Source organism: Halictus rubicundus, chromosome 9 (genome assembly GCF_050948215.1).
Source record: "Halictus rubicundus isolate RS-2024b chromosome 9, iyHalRubi1_principal, whole genome shotgun sequence".
NCBI classification, from domain to species: domain Eukaryota; kingdom Metazoa; phylum Arthropoda; class Insecta; order Hymenoptera; family Halictidae; genus Halictus; species Halictus rubicundus.
This window is the reverse complement of record NC_135157.1, coordinates 159,599-180,511: the sequence shown is the minus strand read 5'-3', so window position 1 is coordinate 180,511 and position 20,913 is coordinate 159,599. Positions and strand designations below refer to the sequence as shown.

Below are 20,913 nucleotides of genomic sequence, written 5' to 3'. Positions count from 1 at the left end.
AGGTTTGGAAACGATTGAGGAAGGAGAGTTTGGTTGTTTGACAGGTTGGTGTGGTCGGTAATCAGTTACGGGGTGGATATATGGGGATAGAGGGAATGGGAAGGGCTGGAGAGGTTGCAAGAAAGGTTTCTGAGGTGGGTGCTGGGGGTAGAGAGGTGCACCCCGGGGTACATGGTAAGAGAAGAGTTGCAGAGGGAGATGATGAGAGGGAGGGCGGGGTTAAGGGCATAGGGTTACGAGAAGAAGTTGAGGGAGGGAAAAGGGGGGAGTTAGCAAGGATGTGTTGGGAGCAAGTAAGAGGCAGGGGTAGAAGGGGAGGGGAGGTAGATGGTTGGGAGAAAGAGAGAAGGTTTTTTTGGGAAGAGAGAGGATAGTCTTCGGAGGAGACAGAGGTGATGATGCAGGAGAAGATAGAGGTAGTGAGTTGAGAGATAGTAAAAAGGGAAAGGAAGAGGCAGCAGGAGGAGAGATGGGAAAAGATAAGGAGAGCGAGATATAATGAGTGGTAAGGGAGGGTCAAGGGAGAGGAGATACCAGGATATTTGAGGAAAGGGTGGGGAGAGAGTAGATGGCAAAGGGTAGCCAGATATAGGTTGGGAAATGAGATGAGGGGCGGAAGGTATTGGATGGAGGAGGAGGAAAGAAGGTGTAGGGTCTGTGGGTGGGGGATAGAAACGTGGGAACATGTATGGGAGCTGTGCATGGGTGGCGACGAGGGAAGAGGTTGGCAGGGGATGATGGGGAAGTGCTAGGAGATGAAGGAAAGGGAGAGGGATCGTTGAGGAGGTTGGAGGAGTGGAGGGAAGGTACGGGTGGAAGAGGCGGGGGGGTAGAGCAAGGTATGAATGTATAGGAATGGAGTGAATGAGGGCAACCGGAAGAGGTGGTCCAGGGGGTAGGGGAGAGGATAGGTGAGAGGTAGGGGAGGGGGAGAAGAGACGGTATGTGTGTGTGTGTGTGTGAGAGGAAAAACAGGAATGTGGCATTTTTTAGCTGTAAGAACTCTCTCTCTCTCTCTTACGGAAATTATTTAAGTTAGGTTAGGTTAAATATAGAGTAAGTTTTAGATTAAGATTAAGTTTAAGCAAGTGCGGTATGTAACGAATTGTAACCCCTAGGGGAACAATAAATGATATACGATTAATGAAATGAAATGTTATCCCGATACAATGCCGTATCCTTGGCTAGCAGCTAAATTAAATCAGCTTCAATTAGATGTCTGCATACATAATTTTTCATTAATATATCCATTCCAAGAACAAAAGGTAAACAAAAAAGAAAAAAGGTAAACAAGAGGATATTATATTCTTAATAACAGAACATGAACAGTTAGGAACACAGGCTTGGTTGGATGCCTATCATCTATCATCTGTATTTACTTCGAGATCCTGTCTGCACTGTGCTGTCTAGTTATAATTGAGGACATTTCATCTGTAAGTCAGAATGGCAAAGTGAGTATATACATTATTCTAGAATTAAAAAATTTTTTTTTCTTCGAAATATATCAATTGTACAATGAGAACAGAACACATATCCATATCACGTCCTAATGTAAGGCCCTTTTTGTTTGTAGGAAGGAGAAACTTCAAGTGTGGTGTGCTGTCCGTGTCCGCTGATGAGAGGAAGTATAGCAAAAATAAATAAATAAATATATTGTTAATAACCTATCACCTACATTATATAATATATATTAATTAAACTCTTCTAAAGAACCCCACACCTTATTTTCCATTCGAGGGATTTATTTCACTTATTTTAAGATTTGAGTATTTATCTTTTACTGTATAACAGCTTTGTTATGATAATTGAATTTTATATCATTTTTATTTCCTTCATGTAACTTGTACAGTTCATTTTTTTAAATTTTATTGTCTATTCGTATTCTTTCTTAAGTTTATAACTATGAAACAAATAAATAATATAATACAAATATTATATGTAAAATAAAAATAGATCAAGATTAAAATAAATACGTGTGTAAATTCAATTTTCCCTCTCATCGTTTATTCCGATTTTTCCCGATATTTACTTTCATAACAAGGTTACGTCCGTTCTTATTGCGACGGACTTGCCCTCTATAACGAAGGCTGATCGAAGCCAAAGTTTGTCGCCAATTTGGCATGTAATTTTGGCTGCAGACTTTGCACTCAAATACCGAGCCCAATGCGGAATCAGATGGATAGCAATTTGGAGACAAATTTTGGTGGCAGATTCAAAGCATTTTGCTTACTGATAATTATCAAAAAGAACACACTATTCTGAATAACATGAAGAATCGCATTAAAAATGCATGCCAGCAAGTTATTTTTGCAGACAGAGTTCGTCATTAAACTGACTACAAGACATATACAAGAGACATACACGCGAAAAACATTTCGTGATTGAAGCAGAGAAACTGAAGTTAATACATTACACATAGTTAAAATGAATTAGTAGTATAAGCTTCATATCAATTTTATTAACATTAAATACAGAAATTCATCTTTACACAAAATACTATTTATAACAATATTTTTTATCATTTTTGACGGTTTGTTTCTCTTAAGTGTTTTTAAGTGATCAAGTGAAATTATGTAAAAAAGTAACCAAATATATTTCAAAGCAACTATAAATTTATAATCAGTCTCCTACAGAATCGTTTTAAAAGGATTTGTAAGATTGGTTATTACTTAAAGATCTCTCAAAATACTTTCTAAAGATTTACCTTTGGTTTCAGGAACTAATATATATACAAAGAAAATTCCAATTGCAGATATTCCAGAAAATAACCAGAACGTACCACCAGCACCTAGTGCTCCTTGTAAATCGGTATAAAATTTGGTTACAAGAAAAGCCATTAGCCAATTTAAAAGACCAGCACTACTTGCAGCTGCACCTTTCACTTCTGGTGCAAAAATCTCACCCATCATCATCCATGGAAGTGGGCCAAAACCAAAAGAAAACATGATAATAAATACACATACAGATAATAGAGGTAACCAAGTAACTGAAGTAACAGTAATGTGAATTTCCTGAAGGTAGAAGTAAACTCCAAGAGCAAACGTTGTCAAACACAGACTTACAATTGATGCTAATAGCAATATTCTTCTACCTAAACGATCTACCACCAAAGTACTAACAAGAACAGCTAGTACTTGCATTATACCAATAATAATCATACAGATGCCAGGTGACATATCACTGCCAGCTTGAGAAAAGATACTACTACCATAAAGTATAATAGTGTTCACACCACTAAATTGTTGGAAAATCATGAGACCGTAACCAATTATAAAACCTTTTACAGTTACTTTAGATTTGATCATAGTCGAAAAAGAAATTTTATTTCTTCGTTTTTCTTCTATGGTTTCCAATTGACTATGTAATGCACCGTCTATATCATATTGCTCACCATACAATTTAATTAAACTTTTTCTGGCAGCATCCTCATTTCCCTTTTTCAAATAATATGTTGGTGATTCTGGCATAAATAGAAAAATTACGAAGAAAACCAGAGGAGCAATGGCAGATATGATGGACAATGTAAACATATTCACCCAATTACCCAATAGATATGACAAAAAAATTCCTATTGTAAGAAGTAATTGGAAATAAGATCCAAGACTTCCGCGAATTGAACTTTCAGATATTTCTGCAGTATACATTGGTGCAGCTACACAAAAGGCACCAGATGCAAACCCAGTAATGAATCTACCAACATAAAACATAACTACGGAATTGGATAAAATTATAACTAGCCAACCTACAGTAAAAGGAACCACCATCAATAACATTGAAGTCTTTCTTCCAATTAAATCAGTCAAAATCCCAATAGGTACACATATTACTCCAGCACCAAGTGTAGTTAGCGATCCCATCCATGAAAATTCAGTGTCAGAAATGGGAAAACCGTATTCGGTTGCTAGGCGTATTCCATCAGTGCCAGCAGAAGAAGTCCATCCTAAGACCATACCAGCTGCTAATGCTCCCAGAGTTGAAGACAAACTGGCAACATATTGCGGTAATTTCCTGGCTGGCACAGAATGGTTCTCCCCATTAGTAACCAACACATGCTGTGAAATTCCGAGACTTTTTTCATTCATGTTGCACAAATTTCTTCAGTGAAGAACCTGCAAACATTTATATTAAATTTAATTATAACTACAATTTAATTATTACTACTTATTTAAAATCAGTGCTGTGCTTTGAAAGAGCAATAAAAAATGGAAAAATAAAAAAGTGTTCATTTTATTTTAAATTCAAACTAATCATTAATGTAGAAACTAAGTTCGTTTCTGTGTTTCCTCTAATAAAAGAATTATTAACAATTTAATGGTTATAACACTAAGTTGTAGATTATTGTTATTACGCACCGTGTGATGTTATGTTACTGCGATACGCAAATATCGTTTAGTTTTTTATATCCCGAGAAATCTTCCAGTGTGCTAAGTCTGAGTGCACTTTAAGAAATACAATACTTGTGAGAGTCAAATGTAGTCACTATCTTGACATATATCCGTTTCTTATCAACAGTATAACGGAATAAAGATTAAGCTTGATTTAATCGACGTATCTGTTTATTGCCTGGCTTTTAATTCCTAACACAAATTATTGACCATAAACATTGCATTTGTATTATTCTATCCGATTATTTCATGTCTGATTTTAAATTAAGCAGTTTGTTTATGCATATGTATATTCACTTCAAGTTTCGCGTTAACCATGCATATTAAACAGAATAGATTGGAATACTGCAAACTAAAAGAAAAATTCTCTTATCTCTTTGATAATTCTCTAATGTATATTACTCTTATCTGTAAGTGTTGTTCATCGAGACTTTGATATAACTTGATAATCGTGGATACTTTGGACTAAATGTAATCAATTTATCTTAGTACGTACAATACTCTAATATAAAATACAGTAATATAAAAAAAATCTGTATCCAATTCATTGATTAAAGTGCTTAAACATTTTTTCGGCTATTTCTATTCCAAAAAGATTTATTGCAACCAGAAAATTAACGTTCCAATGGTCAAATGATTTAACATTTTTTGTAAGATTTTTTAAAGGATTTACAAAGTTGCTAATATTTTTCGTAAATTAGTTTGTAACATTGGAAAGTCATGATTAGTTCTTTCTAACACATGTTTCAAATATTGATGATAGCTGTGTTCTGTTTTCAAATTTTCTTCTATTGTGTCTTCACTTTTACACATCATTTTATAAGTGCCACTTTTTACATTATGCAACTGCTTTGCTTTTCTTTGCTTAAGAATCAGATTATGTAAATTCTGAAAAACCATATAAATAATAAAATCATTTTAGAGTTATATTGCAAAAATACAATGGAATACATACATGATATTTTGCAACAGTTCATTTAAGGTATTAGGATAGATTAGTATTATCAGAGATATTACGCAGTAGGCTAGGGTATGGGATATGGATGAATGCGTGGTTGGATGACTGGATGGATGGAACCATGAGTGGCATAAGTTAAAAACTGTTAAATAAATAAATGAATAAACATACATGATATTTTAACATTTCCAGTTGGTCAATCTCGTTTTCTATATCAGGAATGAGCTCTTTTATATTTTGTAAATTTTGTTTACATTTAACTAATTGATTTTCTCTACTTTTTAATTGATCTTTTACTTGTTCTATTGTATCATCAGTTTGTCTTAACACCTGTGAATACCGAAAAAAATTAGTTTAGATTTTTTCAATCGATTGATCAGATAAAGATGAAGCACACCTTCACAAATTGTTTGATTTTTATCCGTTGATCAGAGAGACGTTTGTGAATTATTACTTTTTCATTATGACTTTCTTTCGGATTTCTTTTAAATTTTCCAATTACTTTGTTAAATATAACATCTCTTCTTGCCACGCAGAGTTCCATGTCATGAACTAATTTTTCTTGTATTTTTCTTAGATAAGAAAGTCGCATTTCCATTTTATGTATTTCACTTTTCATTAATGCTATACCTCCAGCACTATGTTCTTCCTTTATCTTCTTTACAGTTTCTTGCACAAGTTGTACCTTGAATAAATTGTCGCTGTTCTATATCTAAATGAAAATATGAAAAATATAGAACTATAATTTGACTTACCTTCTTTTCCCAAGACAAACTTTCTTCCTGCACAGATTTCAAATCTTCTTTTAATATTCCTTTTTCTACACCTAAATTTTTTGTATCACTCTGTAATTTTATAAGCTCCAATTCCAATTCTTGAAACGAGAGAATATATTCGTTCTTTTTTATACAATTTTTGTCTTCCAATTCCTCTTTTAAATCCTTTTGCATTACTAAACCTGTATTCATACGTAATAGTTTTTGTTGGAGAGAAAGTATGATCTTATTTACATGTGCTTCGTCTTTCATAAGCATATCCAATGCATATTCCAATTTAAAATTCTTTTGTCCCATTATCATAATTTCTTTATCAAGAAGGTTTAATTCTTTCAATTGTGATTCTCTTTGTTGACTTAATGAAACCATAAAACCTTGTTGTCGCATCCAAAATTGTTGTGCTTTTTGAATATTTTGTAAAAGTTCCTGAATAGTTTTCTCTAAGCTAATAATTTTTAAATCTTGTGGACCTAAATCTTCACCAACATGTGGTGTAATCTGAAATGACTCATTTATTAATTGTTTCATACGAAGTTGGAAAAATAAAATAAATGTAATATATGTAGGTATATAACCTGTTCAATAAGCTTATTTATTTCTAGAAGTTTTTGTTGTTTTCGTTCAATTGTTACTTCATGTTTTCTCATTTCCTTTTGAAATTCGTCTATATGTTTTTCCTTTTCCGTATTTTTTTTAGAGATGTCTGTCAATTCTTTCTTTTGGTTTTCAAGAATATTTGTGAATCTTTCTACTTCCAAAAGACTATTTCCATATAAATTTTCTGTACGTGTAAGTAGAACTTCATGTTCCAATACAGCGTTTTTTGTATTTAATAATAATTCGTTTACATATTGCGCAGTTTTATCAGATATAATTTTTTCTTCTAACTTTTTAAAAATTGTGTTCTCTAAATTTAGTTTTTTCCCAACTATAATCTCAAATTTCTTGTTCACTAGTTCGTCTTCATACAAACAATTCTGGTATTTCTGAAAACAAATCATTTTATTACGATAATAATTAAAAAGTAAATACTTCTTCCAACATTTAAAAATGTTACGTACAGTAAAGGTAGAATCATAATCAGATTGTATGTGCTCATTGATTTTTAATAAATTTAGTAACTGCCATTCGATATCTGCAATTTTTTCATTATACGTCATTACTATTTTCGAAATAATTCTAATATCATTCTCTAAACGAAATGATAAAGATGACAAATGTTCGTTGATCTCCATCTCCTTTTCCGATTCTTTTTTAACTTTTTGTACTTCCAGGAAGAGTGTATTGTATGACTTATGAGCTTCTCTAAGAAATACATACTACATTATAATGTAGAACCATATAAAACAAAAATGTACTAATCAATTTTATAAAACTAGAAAATTTATCTACAGGGCCTAGCCCATTAAGATGGTCAAAACTGCGCTTAGAGGTTTTTCAATGACTATTGAACCATTCGAAAGATGACCAAGACAAAACCCTCTGAGTAAAATTTCAATCCTCTTAGCTTGCCCGTGAGGGTAATTCTGAAAAAATGTAGCATATTTTGGATCCTAAGGTGCATTTTAGAGAATTTTTTCAGATTTTTTTTTGTTGCAAACTGTAGTCGTAAAAAATGAAAAACCCCCAAAAAATCGGAAAAATGCAAATTTCATTTTACTTTAATTAATGATCAGTCGGCGAAGTGTTAAGGGACCCGGTCACAGAGTGGGGAAGGACTTCTCGTCAGTTACACTAGAACCGCTCAGGGCCGTGTTTCGTTTAACTTTCGAGCGATTTCGTTAGTTCTAGTTCAGACACGGCGGAAACTGGACGGATCAACCGATAACGAAACGTGATCAAGTGCACGCGTACCCGGCGAAAATTCAAAGTCGATTTTCTCGAAAACAAAGCCTCACATGAAAAAATTTTGTTGTATATTTTCGACTTATTTTTTCATGTAGAATCACCCCCTTTTCGCTTGTACCACGAATTACCGAACACCCTGTATAAGGTCAGTTTTAGAGATATTTGCGAAAAACTTTGCAATCCTGGCCAGCGACGTCGTCGTTGGAAAAATGCGGTAACATATGCGGAAAAAAGGCGGCAACATGCATGTGCGTATAGGCATACAAAAATTGTTCAAAATATTCAGTTTTACAACATATTTATATAAATTTTTTTCGAAATCGGTAAGGTGCATCCTTTCGTGCAACAATTGCCATAATTATTACATATACATTATTACATATTGCATACGTACTAAAAGTGCTGAAGTACGAAATTAGACTCGTATCTACAATATATAAGAGAAAAATATACATATTGCAAATTAAAAAGTACTAACATAGTTATATTTCAAACGTTAGTTTTATGTCGGTATTTATTTCAGACGAAAAAACCACGTCTCGAAAAAGACGTCTTTAGCGGAGTTGTATGGTTGTCATTTATTTCAATAATTCATCATAGATTTGAAGATACGAATTTTGGCCATGAACTCGGCCGAATTCGCCACTGTGCGATGGCTAGCAACTTGAAGTTGTACTCACACCCGATGGGGCGCTTTCGTTGACACATGTTTAAAAAGTTAGGGGTCTTTACTGTGGACGATACTTTGTTCTTATGGGATCTGGCCCCGACGGGGGGGGGGGGGGTGACGAGGGAAGGGAGGGCGCGGGGGTCTCCCCAGGGCCAACTGGTGCCCCTGGGAGAGGGGGGCGGAGCGGGGTCGGCGCGGGGAGACTCTCCGCGCCTTGATGTGCCCCCACCATTGGGGGCGGTGGATTTGGAGGATTTGGTGGATTTGGCTCGCTCGGGGTGCGAGCTGACCCGGGCCTCCGGGGGGGAGCGTGGCTCCTCCCGTGCAGGAGCGGCACCCCCCGGGTTAATTTCCCGGTATTGGGAAGGGGGGGGGGGGGTACAGGTCCGTCCCTCCCCAATAGGGGAGGGGATCCGTGGGGGGTTTTGGGTAGGAAGGGTCGGGGCGTGCCGGATCGTGCCTCCGACGGCCCTTCTTTCCGGTGGCGGCGTCTTCTTGCGTCGGCCAGGGCTGGTTCCTTCGGGATACCGGCTCCGAGCGGGGCACGAAGACTCCGGGAGCTGTGGGTGGACCGAGCTGGGGCTCGGGAAGCCCAATCCGAAGGCTCCAAGGATGGGGACACCGGGCGGGTCCCTCCGCCCGGGGTCTTATAGTGTAGGCTATGGGGGAGGCTAACCCCCTCCCTCGGGTAGTATGTTAGCTGGGAGGTGTCCTGTTGAGTACTCGCGTGATCCAGGCACCTGCCCTTTAGCTTAGGTGGGCGTGGGTTTTTGGTGGGTAGTCTCTGGGGATTTTCCCCAGGGGTAGTCCCACATAACCCCGGCTTACCCCAGGGAGCGAAAAACATTTTCCCACGGAAAAAAGGGATCTGGCCGTGGACTTCTCGTAACTTGTCGTGGAACCATCCGGAGACCTATTCGGCACTTCAAGTAATTTTGGAATTTGTAATATTGTAATATTGTAATATTGTAATCTTGTAATATTCAGACAAGTAAGTATTTTTATTGCTACTATTTGCTATCGTTAGTGTTTTTGCTTATGCCCTTCCGCTATATTTGTTACATTGATATAACTTCTCTTAATTTTCGTACATATCTCTTTAATTAATTTCATTTATACTGTAATTATATGTTTAAATTAGTATTGTGGCGGCCTGTACAAAGAGTATGTCGACGAACCGTCAATATACATTGTCGTCGCGACCGTCCTCGGGAAGCCGCAGAGAAACACGCGAAGATCGGTTCCGAGGCGGTCGTCGTTTGTTAAACAATCGACTGGCGACAGTAAAAATTGGACAGTCGAATGTATGCGATCGGACATTTGTTCGCGAGCATCGGTCCAGGACGGTCGACGGTCCGCCGACAAATAAAGACGTATACGAGCGAACACAGTCTCAGTTACTACACTCGTTACCCACAAGTATGTTTTCTTATAAACCAAGAACATCACACGTTGCTGACTACACTGTCCAACACCAAAAAATTTTGCAATACCTGTTGGCTGATTCTTATACACTTTGTCATCCTAAAACCGAATCTGAAAGTAGAATTGCTCCATCACGCAACGTTTTCGAAAAATTTTGGTTTTTGTAAAAATGCCCGATTTTGATACGAAACGACGTGTTACGCAAAAACTAAACACGCGAGAAAGTTTAAATTTGAGTCAAGAGGTAGAGGGGACTCTCCTCTACATATTCATATAGTCAATTATATTTTTATGTACTTCCTAATAGTTGTAAATGGTTGTTCAAGTTTGAAAATGTGCCGACGCGGGTACTTTGTACGCTCTATTTTTGTATTTATGTGAAAAATCCTTTATCTAGCTGGAATTTACTATACAGGAATGCATTCTACAGACATTTCTGGTAAAGAAACCATTCACGAAAAGTATTTGGTTCCCTTAATGTACGAGAAGGATCAGAAAATGTTAATTGACAGCGTGTGCGCGACGCGTTCGCGCCAGACGGCCATTGCAGCCTTTTCGCGACTCGCCAGGGCCGTCGCTATGCGTAGTCGACGTTGGTACCACTCAAGTATGTCTTTGCTTACTATGCTCAATTAAATACATTTTTTTTTGTCTTTATTGATCGAAGTACACAATTAAGACATAGATCGCTCTATATTAAATCGATAAAATCTCGCGGAAGTGTATAAATCAGCCGGACTGTTTTTGTTATATTCATGACGAAATTATTTTAAAATCAAAACAAGGAATACAGTTCCAGCATTAATCTTTCATCAAGATATTTCAACAATGGAAAAACGTTACAAAGGAAAAGACTTATGTGCGGATGCTTGCTGATTACTGCTGGACACTTATAATTGAAAATCGGGATACCAGGAACAAACGTCAAGCAAGGCGGAAACATTTTTAATTTGTTTACATCAGAAATAGGTAAGTTTTTGTATTCAATTTTCTTTATTAAGCATTTCCACAATGAAATGTGAATATAACTCGTATTTTTATAATCTTTTGTAATGATTGGCACGCAAAAAGACAAAAAAAAAAGTATGTAAATAGTAAGCAAAGACATACATGAGTGGTACCAACGTCGACTACGCATAGCGACGGCCCTGGCGAGTCGCGAAAAGGCTGCAATGGCCGTCTGGCGCGAACGCGTCGCGCACACGCTGTCAATTAACATTTTCTGATCCTTCTCGTACATTAAGGGAACCAAATACTTTTCGTGAATGGTTTCTTTACCAGAAATGTCTGTAGAATGCATTCCTGTATAGTAAATTCCAGCTAGATAAAGGATTTTTCACATAAATACAAAAATAGAGCGTACAAAGTACCCGCGTCGGCACATTTTCAAACTTTAACAACCATTTACAACTATTAGGAAGTACATAAAAATATAATTGACTATATGAATATGTAGAGGAGAGTCCCCTCTATCTCTTGACTTAAATTTAAACTTTCTCGCGTGTTTAGTTTTTGCGTAACACGTCGTTTCGTATCAAAATCGGGCATTTTTACAAAAACCAAAATTATTCGAAAACGTTGCGTGATGGAGCAATTCTACTTTCAGATTCGGTTTTAGGATGACAAAGTGTATAAGAATCACCCAACAGGTATTGCAAAACTCGAAAAAAGTTTAATTTTGTTGGACAGTGCTATCAGAGTAGTTTAGTACCCTTAGCATGCATATTTTAAGAACAAATAATCTTTTTAAAATTGGACCAAACTGCTTGAATTTTTTGGAGATGTTATAAGGATTAATTTACTAGGTAATGTATAAATAATTTTATGGTAACCGTGTAGCCGTATGTCGTATGAGCGAGTGAGAGAGTGTGAGTAAGAAAGAGCATAGTAGGAATCGCAGCAGGTGTCGCATAATAACTATTAGCGATACCTAACCAAATTGTGTACGCATTACTAATGTGCGAGTACGAGAGATTGAAGAGCCATTGAATTGTAGGGACGTTTCCAAGTAAAGTTGTTAAGAGCACCACAGATATCAGAAGTGGGATCGCTACGTTTCACGTAATCAAGTGTAGTCGATCGCGATATTAATATTTAATTGATATTAGCGATTCGTGTGAGAACGTGGAGAAAACGGGCGGAGCAGTCGTAATAGGAAGTGCGCGAAACCTTGGAGCATGTGGCGCGTATTACGTCGTTAACGTGTCGGTTCCTTTGTCGAGGTATAGCAGGCAAGCGTAAGACGCGAATACTGCAGCTGCATTACATTTCGGACTAAAATCGCGACCGGTAGGGGCGAATACGCAATTTTATCCTCCGAAATGGCGACAAACGGGGAGTTTTATGAAGACGAGGGGAGTAGGCATTTTCAAGACACGACAAGTGTGCTGCCGGCGTTTGATCCCGTCACAAACGAGCTAACCATCGAGGAATGAATCGAGAAAATGGAGGAATACGGAGACCTGTACAATTTGGACGAGGTAGCGATACGACACGGAAATGGCGAGACAGCCTACCACGTGTCCAGCGGACATGGGCACAATGGAAAGTACTATTAAAAGACAGCTTCCCATCAGACGAGAGTGAGGTGAGTCTTAGATTGGATGCTCAAAATTATAAAAAGAAACCAAGTCAAAATATAGCCGAGTACTTTTATGAAAAACTTGCGAAGTGTAATCGTGCGCGAATGGGTGACCGCGAAGCGATCGAGTGGATCGCCGACGGGCTTAATAATCCCCGTTTTCGAGATTATTTAGGATTATTTAGGATTATTTAGGCTTTGAGCCGGTACAAGAAGCCCAGTGAACTTCTCGCAGACTTGCGAAGCGCGAGTCTGTATTGGAAGGATGCAGAAAAGACGAAAGAGAGACGAAGAAATCCACGGCCTCGTGACGACAACCAGCCGAGATGCTTTGCCTGTAAACTTCAAGGTCACACCGTCCGTACCTGTCCGAAAACAACACAAAGTATAATATGCTTTAAATGTGGAAAGTCAGGCCATTATTCGCGGTCGTGCACAGAAAACATTCGCCCAGACATGACAATCCGGAGCGCTCAACGGGATACGCCCGCGAGAGTTCCGTATATAGAAGGCGATACTCACCAAAAATATTTCAAAAACGTAATTATTAGTGGTCGAAGTGTGAAATGCTATGTTGACCTTGGGAGCAGCGTAACGGCTTTACGCCAAGATATCGCACATGAGCTAGGCATACCATACCATGAAACGACCCTGAACAGTTTCGTAGGATATGGAAAAGGTCGAGTACAGCCGTTGGGCGTGTTTACAGTAAATATAAATATTGACAGTGTAGAGGTTAAATCAGAAATACACGTCGTTCCAAGCAAGAGCCAAGCGGTACCCCTGTTGGTGAGCCACCCGTACACAGAGCACCCTGACGTCGTCATCCTCAGCAGAGCTGGCGAGTTACAAATATCGAAGACTGATGACAACCCGTTGCAGACCGTGCCGTGCAGTGTTACTAAGACGACATTGCGAGCAAGCGGTACGTATTTCATCCCAGACAATTATTTAGGCCATATAATTGTAGCAGGAGACCTGCCTGACCAAGGACTATGTGTGGAGGGAGGCCTCCGAGAAAAGGGCCCAGTTATACCAAGGTGCATCGTCTCCATGGACGAACAGGGAGAGACCATTCTGCCAGTGCTGAATATTACCGGTGAGGAGCTGACAGTCAAAGAGGGAGACGTAGTATCGAGAGGAGAAGTGTACGAGAAGCGAACGTGCGAACGAGAAATCAACGACGAACCAGTGACGTCGGACCAGGTGGACACCGATTTAGTCGGCGAAGAAGCGGACAAAGTTCTTGCGGTACTAAACGATAATCGCGATATAATAGCGAATAATATATATCAGATCGGGAAAACGGATAGGGCAACCATGCGCATAGAACTCACTTCAGAAAAACCATTAGGTTATCGACCCTATCGTTTATCGTATCACGAGCGGCAACAACTCCGAGATATGACAAATGATTTGAAAGACGCGGACATTATAGAGGATAGCGAGTCGCCATACGCGAGTCTGGTATTATTAGTGCGAGAGAGAAACGGCGAAATACGAATGTGCATTGACTACGGCGGTATAAATAATTTAACGGTAAAGGACAGATATCCTCTACCACGAATAGACGATCAGTTAGATAGGCTACGGGGACAAAAGCATTACACCAGCCTTGATCTCTTTAGCGGCTATTATCAAGTATTGGTAGATCCAAAAGCGCGAGACCAGACAGCCTTTGTTACGCTGGATGGCTAATATCAATTTAAAAGAATGCCTTTTGGGCTATGCAATGCCCTTCGGTCTTCCAACGAATGATAAATACGGTACTAGGCTCAACAAAGTACGATATAGCGTTAGCATATTTAAACGATGTCATAATCCCCAGTATGACCGTAGAAGAGGGTCTAGCGCGTCTAACTACGATTTTTAAAGTCTTTAGGGAAGCCGGATTAACAATTAATTTAAGCAAATGTCATTTCTTCAAGTCACAAATTGAATATTTAGGCTTCGAAGTATCAGCGCTAGGGGTACAACCGAGCGAACGAAAGATAGAGTGCATTAAGTCATTTCCAACGCCGAAAACAGCTCGCGACGTAGGAGCTTCGTAGGACTGGCTAGCTATTTCCGACGATTCGTCAAAGGCTTCGCCCTTATAGCAAAATCTCTGACGCATCTCTTTCTCGGAAGAAACTGTAGGATCGAGCCGACAAGATATTTACAAGAGTGACCTTTGCTTAGTGTCAATGTACGCTAGTTCAGAATCAAGAGAAATGCTGTCGTCCCGCCGCTCCGTCTTAGTATTTATGCCATACGCTGGGGCGTTTACAAAACTGAACTATGGAATTTGATTCGTTGGAAAAAGAGGGCGGAGTTGACAAATCATTAACCAGAATTTTTAGAGTGGGAGCAGGGGTCGTAAAATAAATGGGAAATCCCGAATTTTCCTAACGGTCGTCCGAAGCGCATCTTCGAATGACCAACGCAGGTATGACTGTAATTTTTATGGTTCGGGCCTAAGACCTTGTGCTACATGCTAATAAAAAACTAAATCCTCGGCCGGCAACGGTTCCTCGGACACTATTGATTGTAACCGAAATTTCGCTACGCGACAGACAAATCAAAATAACGCATTTGAAACAATTATAAAGGAATATTGATATCGAAACCAGTCCTTACGATATACGACACCAGCGCGAAAACGGAAGTGCACACGGACGCATGTGCGTCATGCTTAGGTGCGGTGCGGCTACAACAGCAAAATGAAAAGGATTGGCATCCAATTAGTTTTTATAGTCGGAAAACAACGCCCGAAGAGGCAAAATATCATTCTTTCGAGCTAGAAGCCCTTGCCATTGTTTGCGCTTTAGAGCGATTTCGCGTGTACTTGATAGGGATTCATTTTGTTATCAAAACAGATTGCAACAGCCTAAAAATGTTAGGTAGCAAAAGGGATCTAAATCCTCGCATCGGTAGATGGTTCGTCAAATTATCGGAATTTGACGACTCAATCGAATATCACACTGCCAAATACAATGACGTAGCGGACGTGTTAAGTCGAAACTCGGTAGAGGAAGCACAGGAAACGGTTGTCACAGGACTTCCAGTTCTAGTTATAAAAATTAATACCGATTGGATAGCGGCGATGCAACGAGCAGGCACGGAAATTTTGGCATTGTGTGATCCTTTAGAAGCAGCTATTGACGAAGCAGTGGGAAATTATTCTTTATCTCGCGAAATATATCGTAATAGAGTAAGAAATAACGGAAGACCGCTGCGTACAGCAGAAGTGCTAGATCGGCGAGATTTTCAGCGACTAGATCAACAATTTAGTGATCAAGAATCAATATTACGTCATCTTTCCACACATAGGGCAGCAGGCAGATCCCACATTCATTGGCGTAAAGAGGAACAAGTTATTGCTCTCGCTCGTGCTTATCCATTAATGGGTTTACGGAGAATAGCCCGTCGAGTAGGAATCAGGCATATGACAGTGCGACGAGTAATCCGCGAAGAGGGCTTACGACCTTACAAAATTCGTCGCGATCAAGCACTTCGACGAAATGACCATGCTGTTCGACGAAGTTATTGCCGTTGGATGCTAGATAAGTCGCAACGGGAACCACATTTTTTAGAAAATGTGTTGTTCACAAACGAAAGCAATTTTTCGAGTAGCAGCATTTTAAATCTATAAAATGCGAGGATTTGGGTTTACAGAAACCCCCATGCAATGATTGAAAGATATAATCAAGGGCGTTTCGCAATCAACGTATGGGCAGGAATTGTTGACCCAATTTATTTACCTACATCATTAACAAGTGCGACATATCTGAAATTTCTACGGACTCGCTTCTTGAGTGAACTACGTGAAATTATACCACGCAGCAGACATCATTTCGTCTATTTCATGCACGATGGTGCTCCTCCCCATTATGGTCGACCGGTTCGCCAATTTTTGGATCAAATGTTTGGAACATGATGGATAGGACGCAGACCTGCTCCACATTTGTGGCCTCCTCGTTCTCCGGATTTGACACCACTGGACTTCTTTCTTTGGGGAACAGTAAAAGAAATCGTTTATCGATCAGGTCAGGAACTTCAAACTGTGCTACAGTTAAAATATAAAATTCAACAAGCTTTTGAACACCTACAAACAGTACCGAACATCGGCCAAAAATTAAAAAGAAACCTAGAAATGAGATTAAGAAACTGCCTGGACCAAAATGGCGGCCATATCGAGGCGGGGACACAACCACGACTGTTGCGATCAATTCGAGAAAACGGTACTGTTTTATAGATTCGACGAAGAAGTAGACACCAAAGAAATTAAGTAAGTATGGTAAAAATATGTGTAGAAAGATGACGTAATATTAATACTTGATCACTAAATTTTTATCTAGTCGCTGAAAATCCCGTCGATTTGGCAATTCTGCTGCACGCAGCGGTCGTTCGTTATTTCTTACTCTATTGCGATATATTGCGTGAGATAAAGAATAGCTTCCCCCTGCTTCGTCAATAGCACATTATGAATTTTATATTTTATTGTAAAATATAAGGACATTATAAATAAACTATGTTTAAAAATCATCGAAACTTTAATATCGTTTTTTTATGTGAACGGTTGACATGAGACCCATGGTACCGGTGAGACCAATCTAGACAAAATTTTCGACAGTTTGACCTTGATTTTCAAGGTCAAGGTCAATTTTGAGATCCATTTTTTAACAGATCTCCACTGATCCAGAGGTGTAGAATCCCGCTATGGCGGTCGTGACATATAATTTTTATACACCCTGTACATACCGACCGAACTACGATACGAGGTAGTAGCGGAAGCGCATAAGTCGTTAGCTCACTTGGGAATTGAAAAAACCTTGAGCAAAGTGAAGGAGACGCATTACTTTCCGAAAATGCGCGATTTTGTTACGAAATACGTGAATAGATGCATCAACTGCTTGTATTCTAAGAATCCCGGCGGCAAAAAGTCCGGATTCTTGAACCCATTAGATAAAGGTAACACACCGTTTCAGAGCGTGCATATAGACCACTTAGGGCCACCACCGACCACCGAACAAGGAAATAAATATATAGTCGGAACCATATGCGGATACAGTAAATACGTGACATTACAGGCAGTAGTAGAGGTCGGCGCGGAAACTACGTTAAAAGGGCCTAGCCGATTAAGATGGTCAAAACTGCCCTTAGAGGTATCTCAATGATTAATGAACCATTCGAAAGGTGACCAAGACAAACCCCACTGAGTAAAATTTCAACCCCCTATCTTGCCCGTGAGGGTAGTTACAGGGTAAATTAGATTTCCCGCTTTTCCGCACTCTGATGTTTTCTAAGATTCTGAAAAAATGTGGCATATTTTGGATCCTAAGACAGATTTTTGAGAATTTTTTCAGATTTTTTTGTTGCAAACTGTGGTCGTAAAAAAATGAAAAACCCCCAAAAAATCGGAAAAATGTACATTTCTCAAAAATATGAAAACATGCTATTCTACAGTTTAGTGCCCTGATAAAGTACCATAACAGGCAGTATCGTCAATTTTTTTTAAATTTTTTGTTGTGGGACATCATTGTCAAAAACAACAAAAACCGAATTTTTTCGACGTTTCTGCTATTAGGAGGAAAGTTACACTTGTTGGTTTTACCGTAGGTATATATTAAGTAATTTTCAACATTATTACATTGAAAAAAGTAATTGTTTAACCTAAGAAATGTGATTTAAGAGAAAGAATAAATAGTACTTTATGTGATATCTACCAGAATGTTCGTAACGTTTACAACATCGTCGGTTGTCACAGCGGTTGAGGGGTCAGTCTTCCTTTGACCTCCGTAGAGGCAAGACCTACCCTCGCCAACCGTTCAAAGCCATCAGGTTACCGAAGGATATACTCCGAGAAAGCACCCGTTAGTAAACGTTTAGCGTGATAATCACACATGCAGTGTTCAAGTGAATAAACCTCCAGATACACCAGTGCTCCATACAGTGACGTGTAAAATCCAACACAACCAGTTCTTCATCCTATTAAAACAGGAGGGAAAAAAAAACAGCGTAGATCCATACCGATTCCGCGAACTCTAACGGAACAGGGGCGCATGCCCCTGTAATAACGTACAAAATTCCCACCAAAAAAGAACCAAATGGCACAGATGGTGAAAAAATCAAAACTCTGAAATGCAGCGAATCTACCTCCACCTACAACCTCACAGGCACGGTAGGAAACAGGGAGCTAACACCAAAACCGGGACCAACCATCAGAGTAGACCACACGATAGACAACCCCTCGACATCCAATATAATTAGACAGATATTCCGGAACAAGAACACAAAACGACTGAACCCACCACCAAACCTACATACCAAAAACAACACCAGAACAAACTCGACAAAAGAAAAACACAAAACCATGGGGAAAATAAGCAACTCTACAACCAAAAAACAAGAAAAACCAAAGGAACGAACCTCCACCTCAGCCTCACAAACACAAGAAGAAATGCTCAAGACGATAGAAAACTTAAAAAACACAATCCTAGAACTGTCGCAACAACTAGAGGAAGAACGCAAGAAACATTTGCAAACGCCAGAAGAAGAAAAACTCCTACGCAACAACAAATTTGCAGTCCTAGCAACGGAAGACGCTCCACCACCATTACCATTCGAGACCTTGGAATACAAAAGAAAAAAGGACCCAACGACCCCGGGAAGGAAACGTCAACACCCCTCCACTGACATACAAAGCGAGGCCAAAAAGAAGGACGTCACTAAGTCGCCGATAATCACAGACAATGGAGCCAGGGATTCCCCAGCACTGCCGGAACCCGACGCGGAAGACACACAAAGACCCAGAGCAGGTAAACCACCCCCAATAAACATCACAGGACAATCTCCGAAGTCCATCATAGACCTCCTAAAAAAATCAGGTATAACTACAGACTTTTTCGTAAAAAAGATTAACGCCAACAAACAAATCCTACAAACAGACAACATAACGGTATTCCAAAAATCCTGTATAATCCTCAGAAACAACAACGTTCCCTACTACACATTCACTCCAAAAAACGAAAAATTTAAAATCATGCTTCTAAAAAATCTAGATGGAGATTTTAAAACCGAAGTAATATTGGCAGAACTACAAAACCTAAAAATCCATGACTTGCAATTCATTAGCGTAAATAAATTCCAAACTAAATATGCAACAATTAACAATAAAAAACTGCCAATATTTCTAGTCAAATTATCTCCAAATAGCAAACTAGAAAAGCTAAACTCCATCAAAGTTCTGCTACACTCGGTTGTAATGTGGGAAAAGCTCAACAAAACTAGTCAAACCCAATGCAGGCGCTGCCAAAGAATAGGACACGCGGCGGCAAATTGCAACCTCGAATACAGATGTGTAAAATGCGACGAAAAACATAACCCGGGAGAGTGTAAATTACTCCCTATTAACCACATAGACAGAACAGACAACATTGACAAACCATACTGCGTGCACTGCAAAAGCTTTGGACATCCCGCATCATACAGGGGCTGCCCAAAACTAACCGAAATTAGAAACAGAATATTAGAAAAAAAGAGCAACAAAAACTAGTCGCACAAAAGAAACTAGATAGCATCAACAACCTAGTAAACCCGAAAATATCATACAGCCAAATAGTCTCAAACAAAAGAAACCCGCCCACTCTTCCACAACCTCAACAGCAAGCAACACAATCCACACACAACTCAGAAACATTTAAATATCTAGACAACCCCACTCCCTCCCTTATTGAGGAAATCAGAAAAACAATTGCGGAGACAGTCAATATCCACCTAGACAAAATCACATCACAGGTTCATGAAAACGCCCGAAAAATAAATGCAATAGTAGACTTATTAGATATAGACGTTCCCTAAATGTTACTTCCAAACAATAGCAAAATCCTGGTCAATAATGTATGTTTAATATCAATAAACGTTAACTCATTAATCACCAACGAGAGCCTCCCTCGGCGATTTCCTCGAAACACACAACCCTAACATAATACTTCTATGCGAAACAAAACTCAACCCGATCCATAAATTATCATTCAAAAACTATAACATGTTCAGAACAGACAGGCCCAACGCTAAACAGGGCGGGGGAACTGCTATATTATGTAGAAAAGACCTAAAATGCAATACAATAGACCTTCGTAACCACACAAATAATCCGTGCCTCGAATGCACAATAATAGAGACTAAACTAGGCAACAACGAAAAATTCTTCTTCGTATCAGCTTATGCAGCTAGCAGCAGCAAAAAAGAATTCATGCAAGACCTCAAATGCCTTTTCAACCAACTCA

At 38.9% G+C, this 20,913-nt stretch overlaps 2 protein-coding genes across 2 annotated transcripts in view; both read right to left on the bottom strand.

Moving 5' to 3' along the window:
- Positions 1-2,440: 2,440 nt before the first annotated feature.
- LOC143357504 (facilitated trehalose transporter Tret1) lies at positions 2,441-4,882 on the bottom strand. The gene is made up of 2 exons (XM_076794036.1): positions 4,353-4,882; positions 2,441-4,109 (listed from the first exon to the last, which is right to left on the bottom strand). Exon 2 carries the CDS (start codon positions 4,080-4,082, stop codon positions 2,670-2,672), a length of 1,413 nt encoding a protein of 470 aa, XP_076650151.1. The 5' UTR covers positions 4,083-4,109; positions 4,353-4,882; the 3' UTR covers positions 2,441-2,669.
- The window catches only part of L(2)41ab (lethal (2) 41Ab), a 50,403-nt gene continuing 34,366 nt past the window's right edge, over positions 4,877-20,913 (bottom strand). Inside the window, exons 3-8 of the mRNA XM_076794035.1 lie at positions 7,181-7,424; positions 6,695-7,105; positions 6,099-6,617; positions 5,741-6,028; positions 5,515-5,673; positions 4,877-5,273 (exon numbers count right to left, since the gene is read on the bottom strand). Coding sequence (XP_076650150.1) covers positions 5,055-5,273; positions 5,515-5,673; positions 5,741-6,028; positions 6,099-6,617; positions 6,695-7,105; positions 7,181-7,424 — 1,840 coding nt within the window. The 3' untranslated portion in view covers positions 4,877-5,054. The remainder of the gene's footprint in view (positions 5,274-5,514; positions 5,674-5,740; positions 6,029-6,098; positions 6,618-6,694; positions 7,106-7,180; positions 7,425-20,913) is intronic.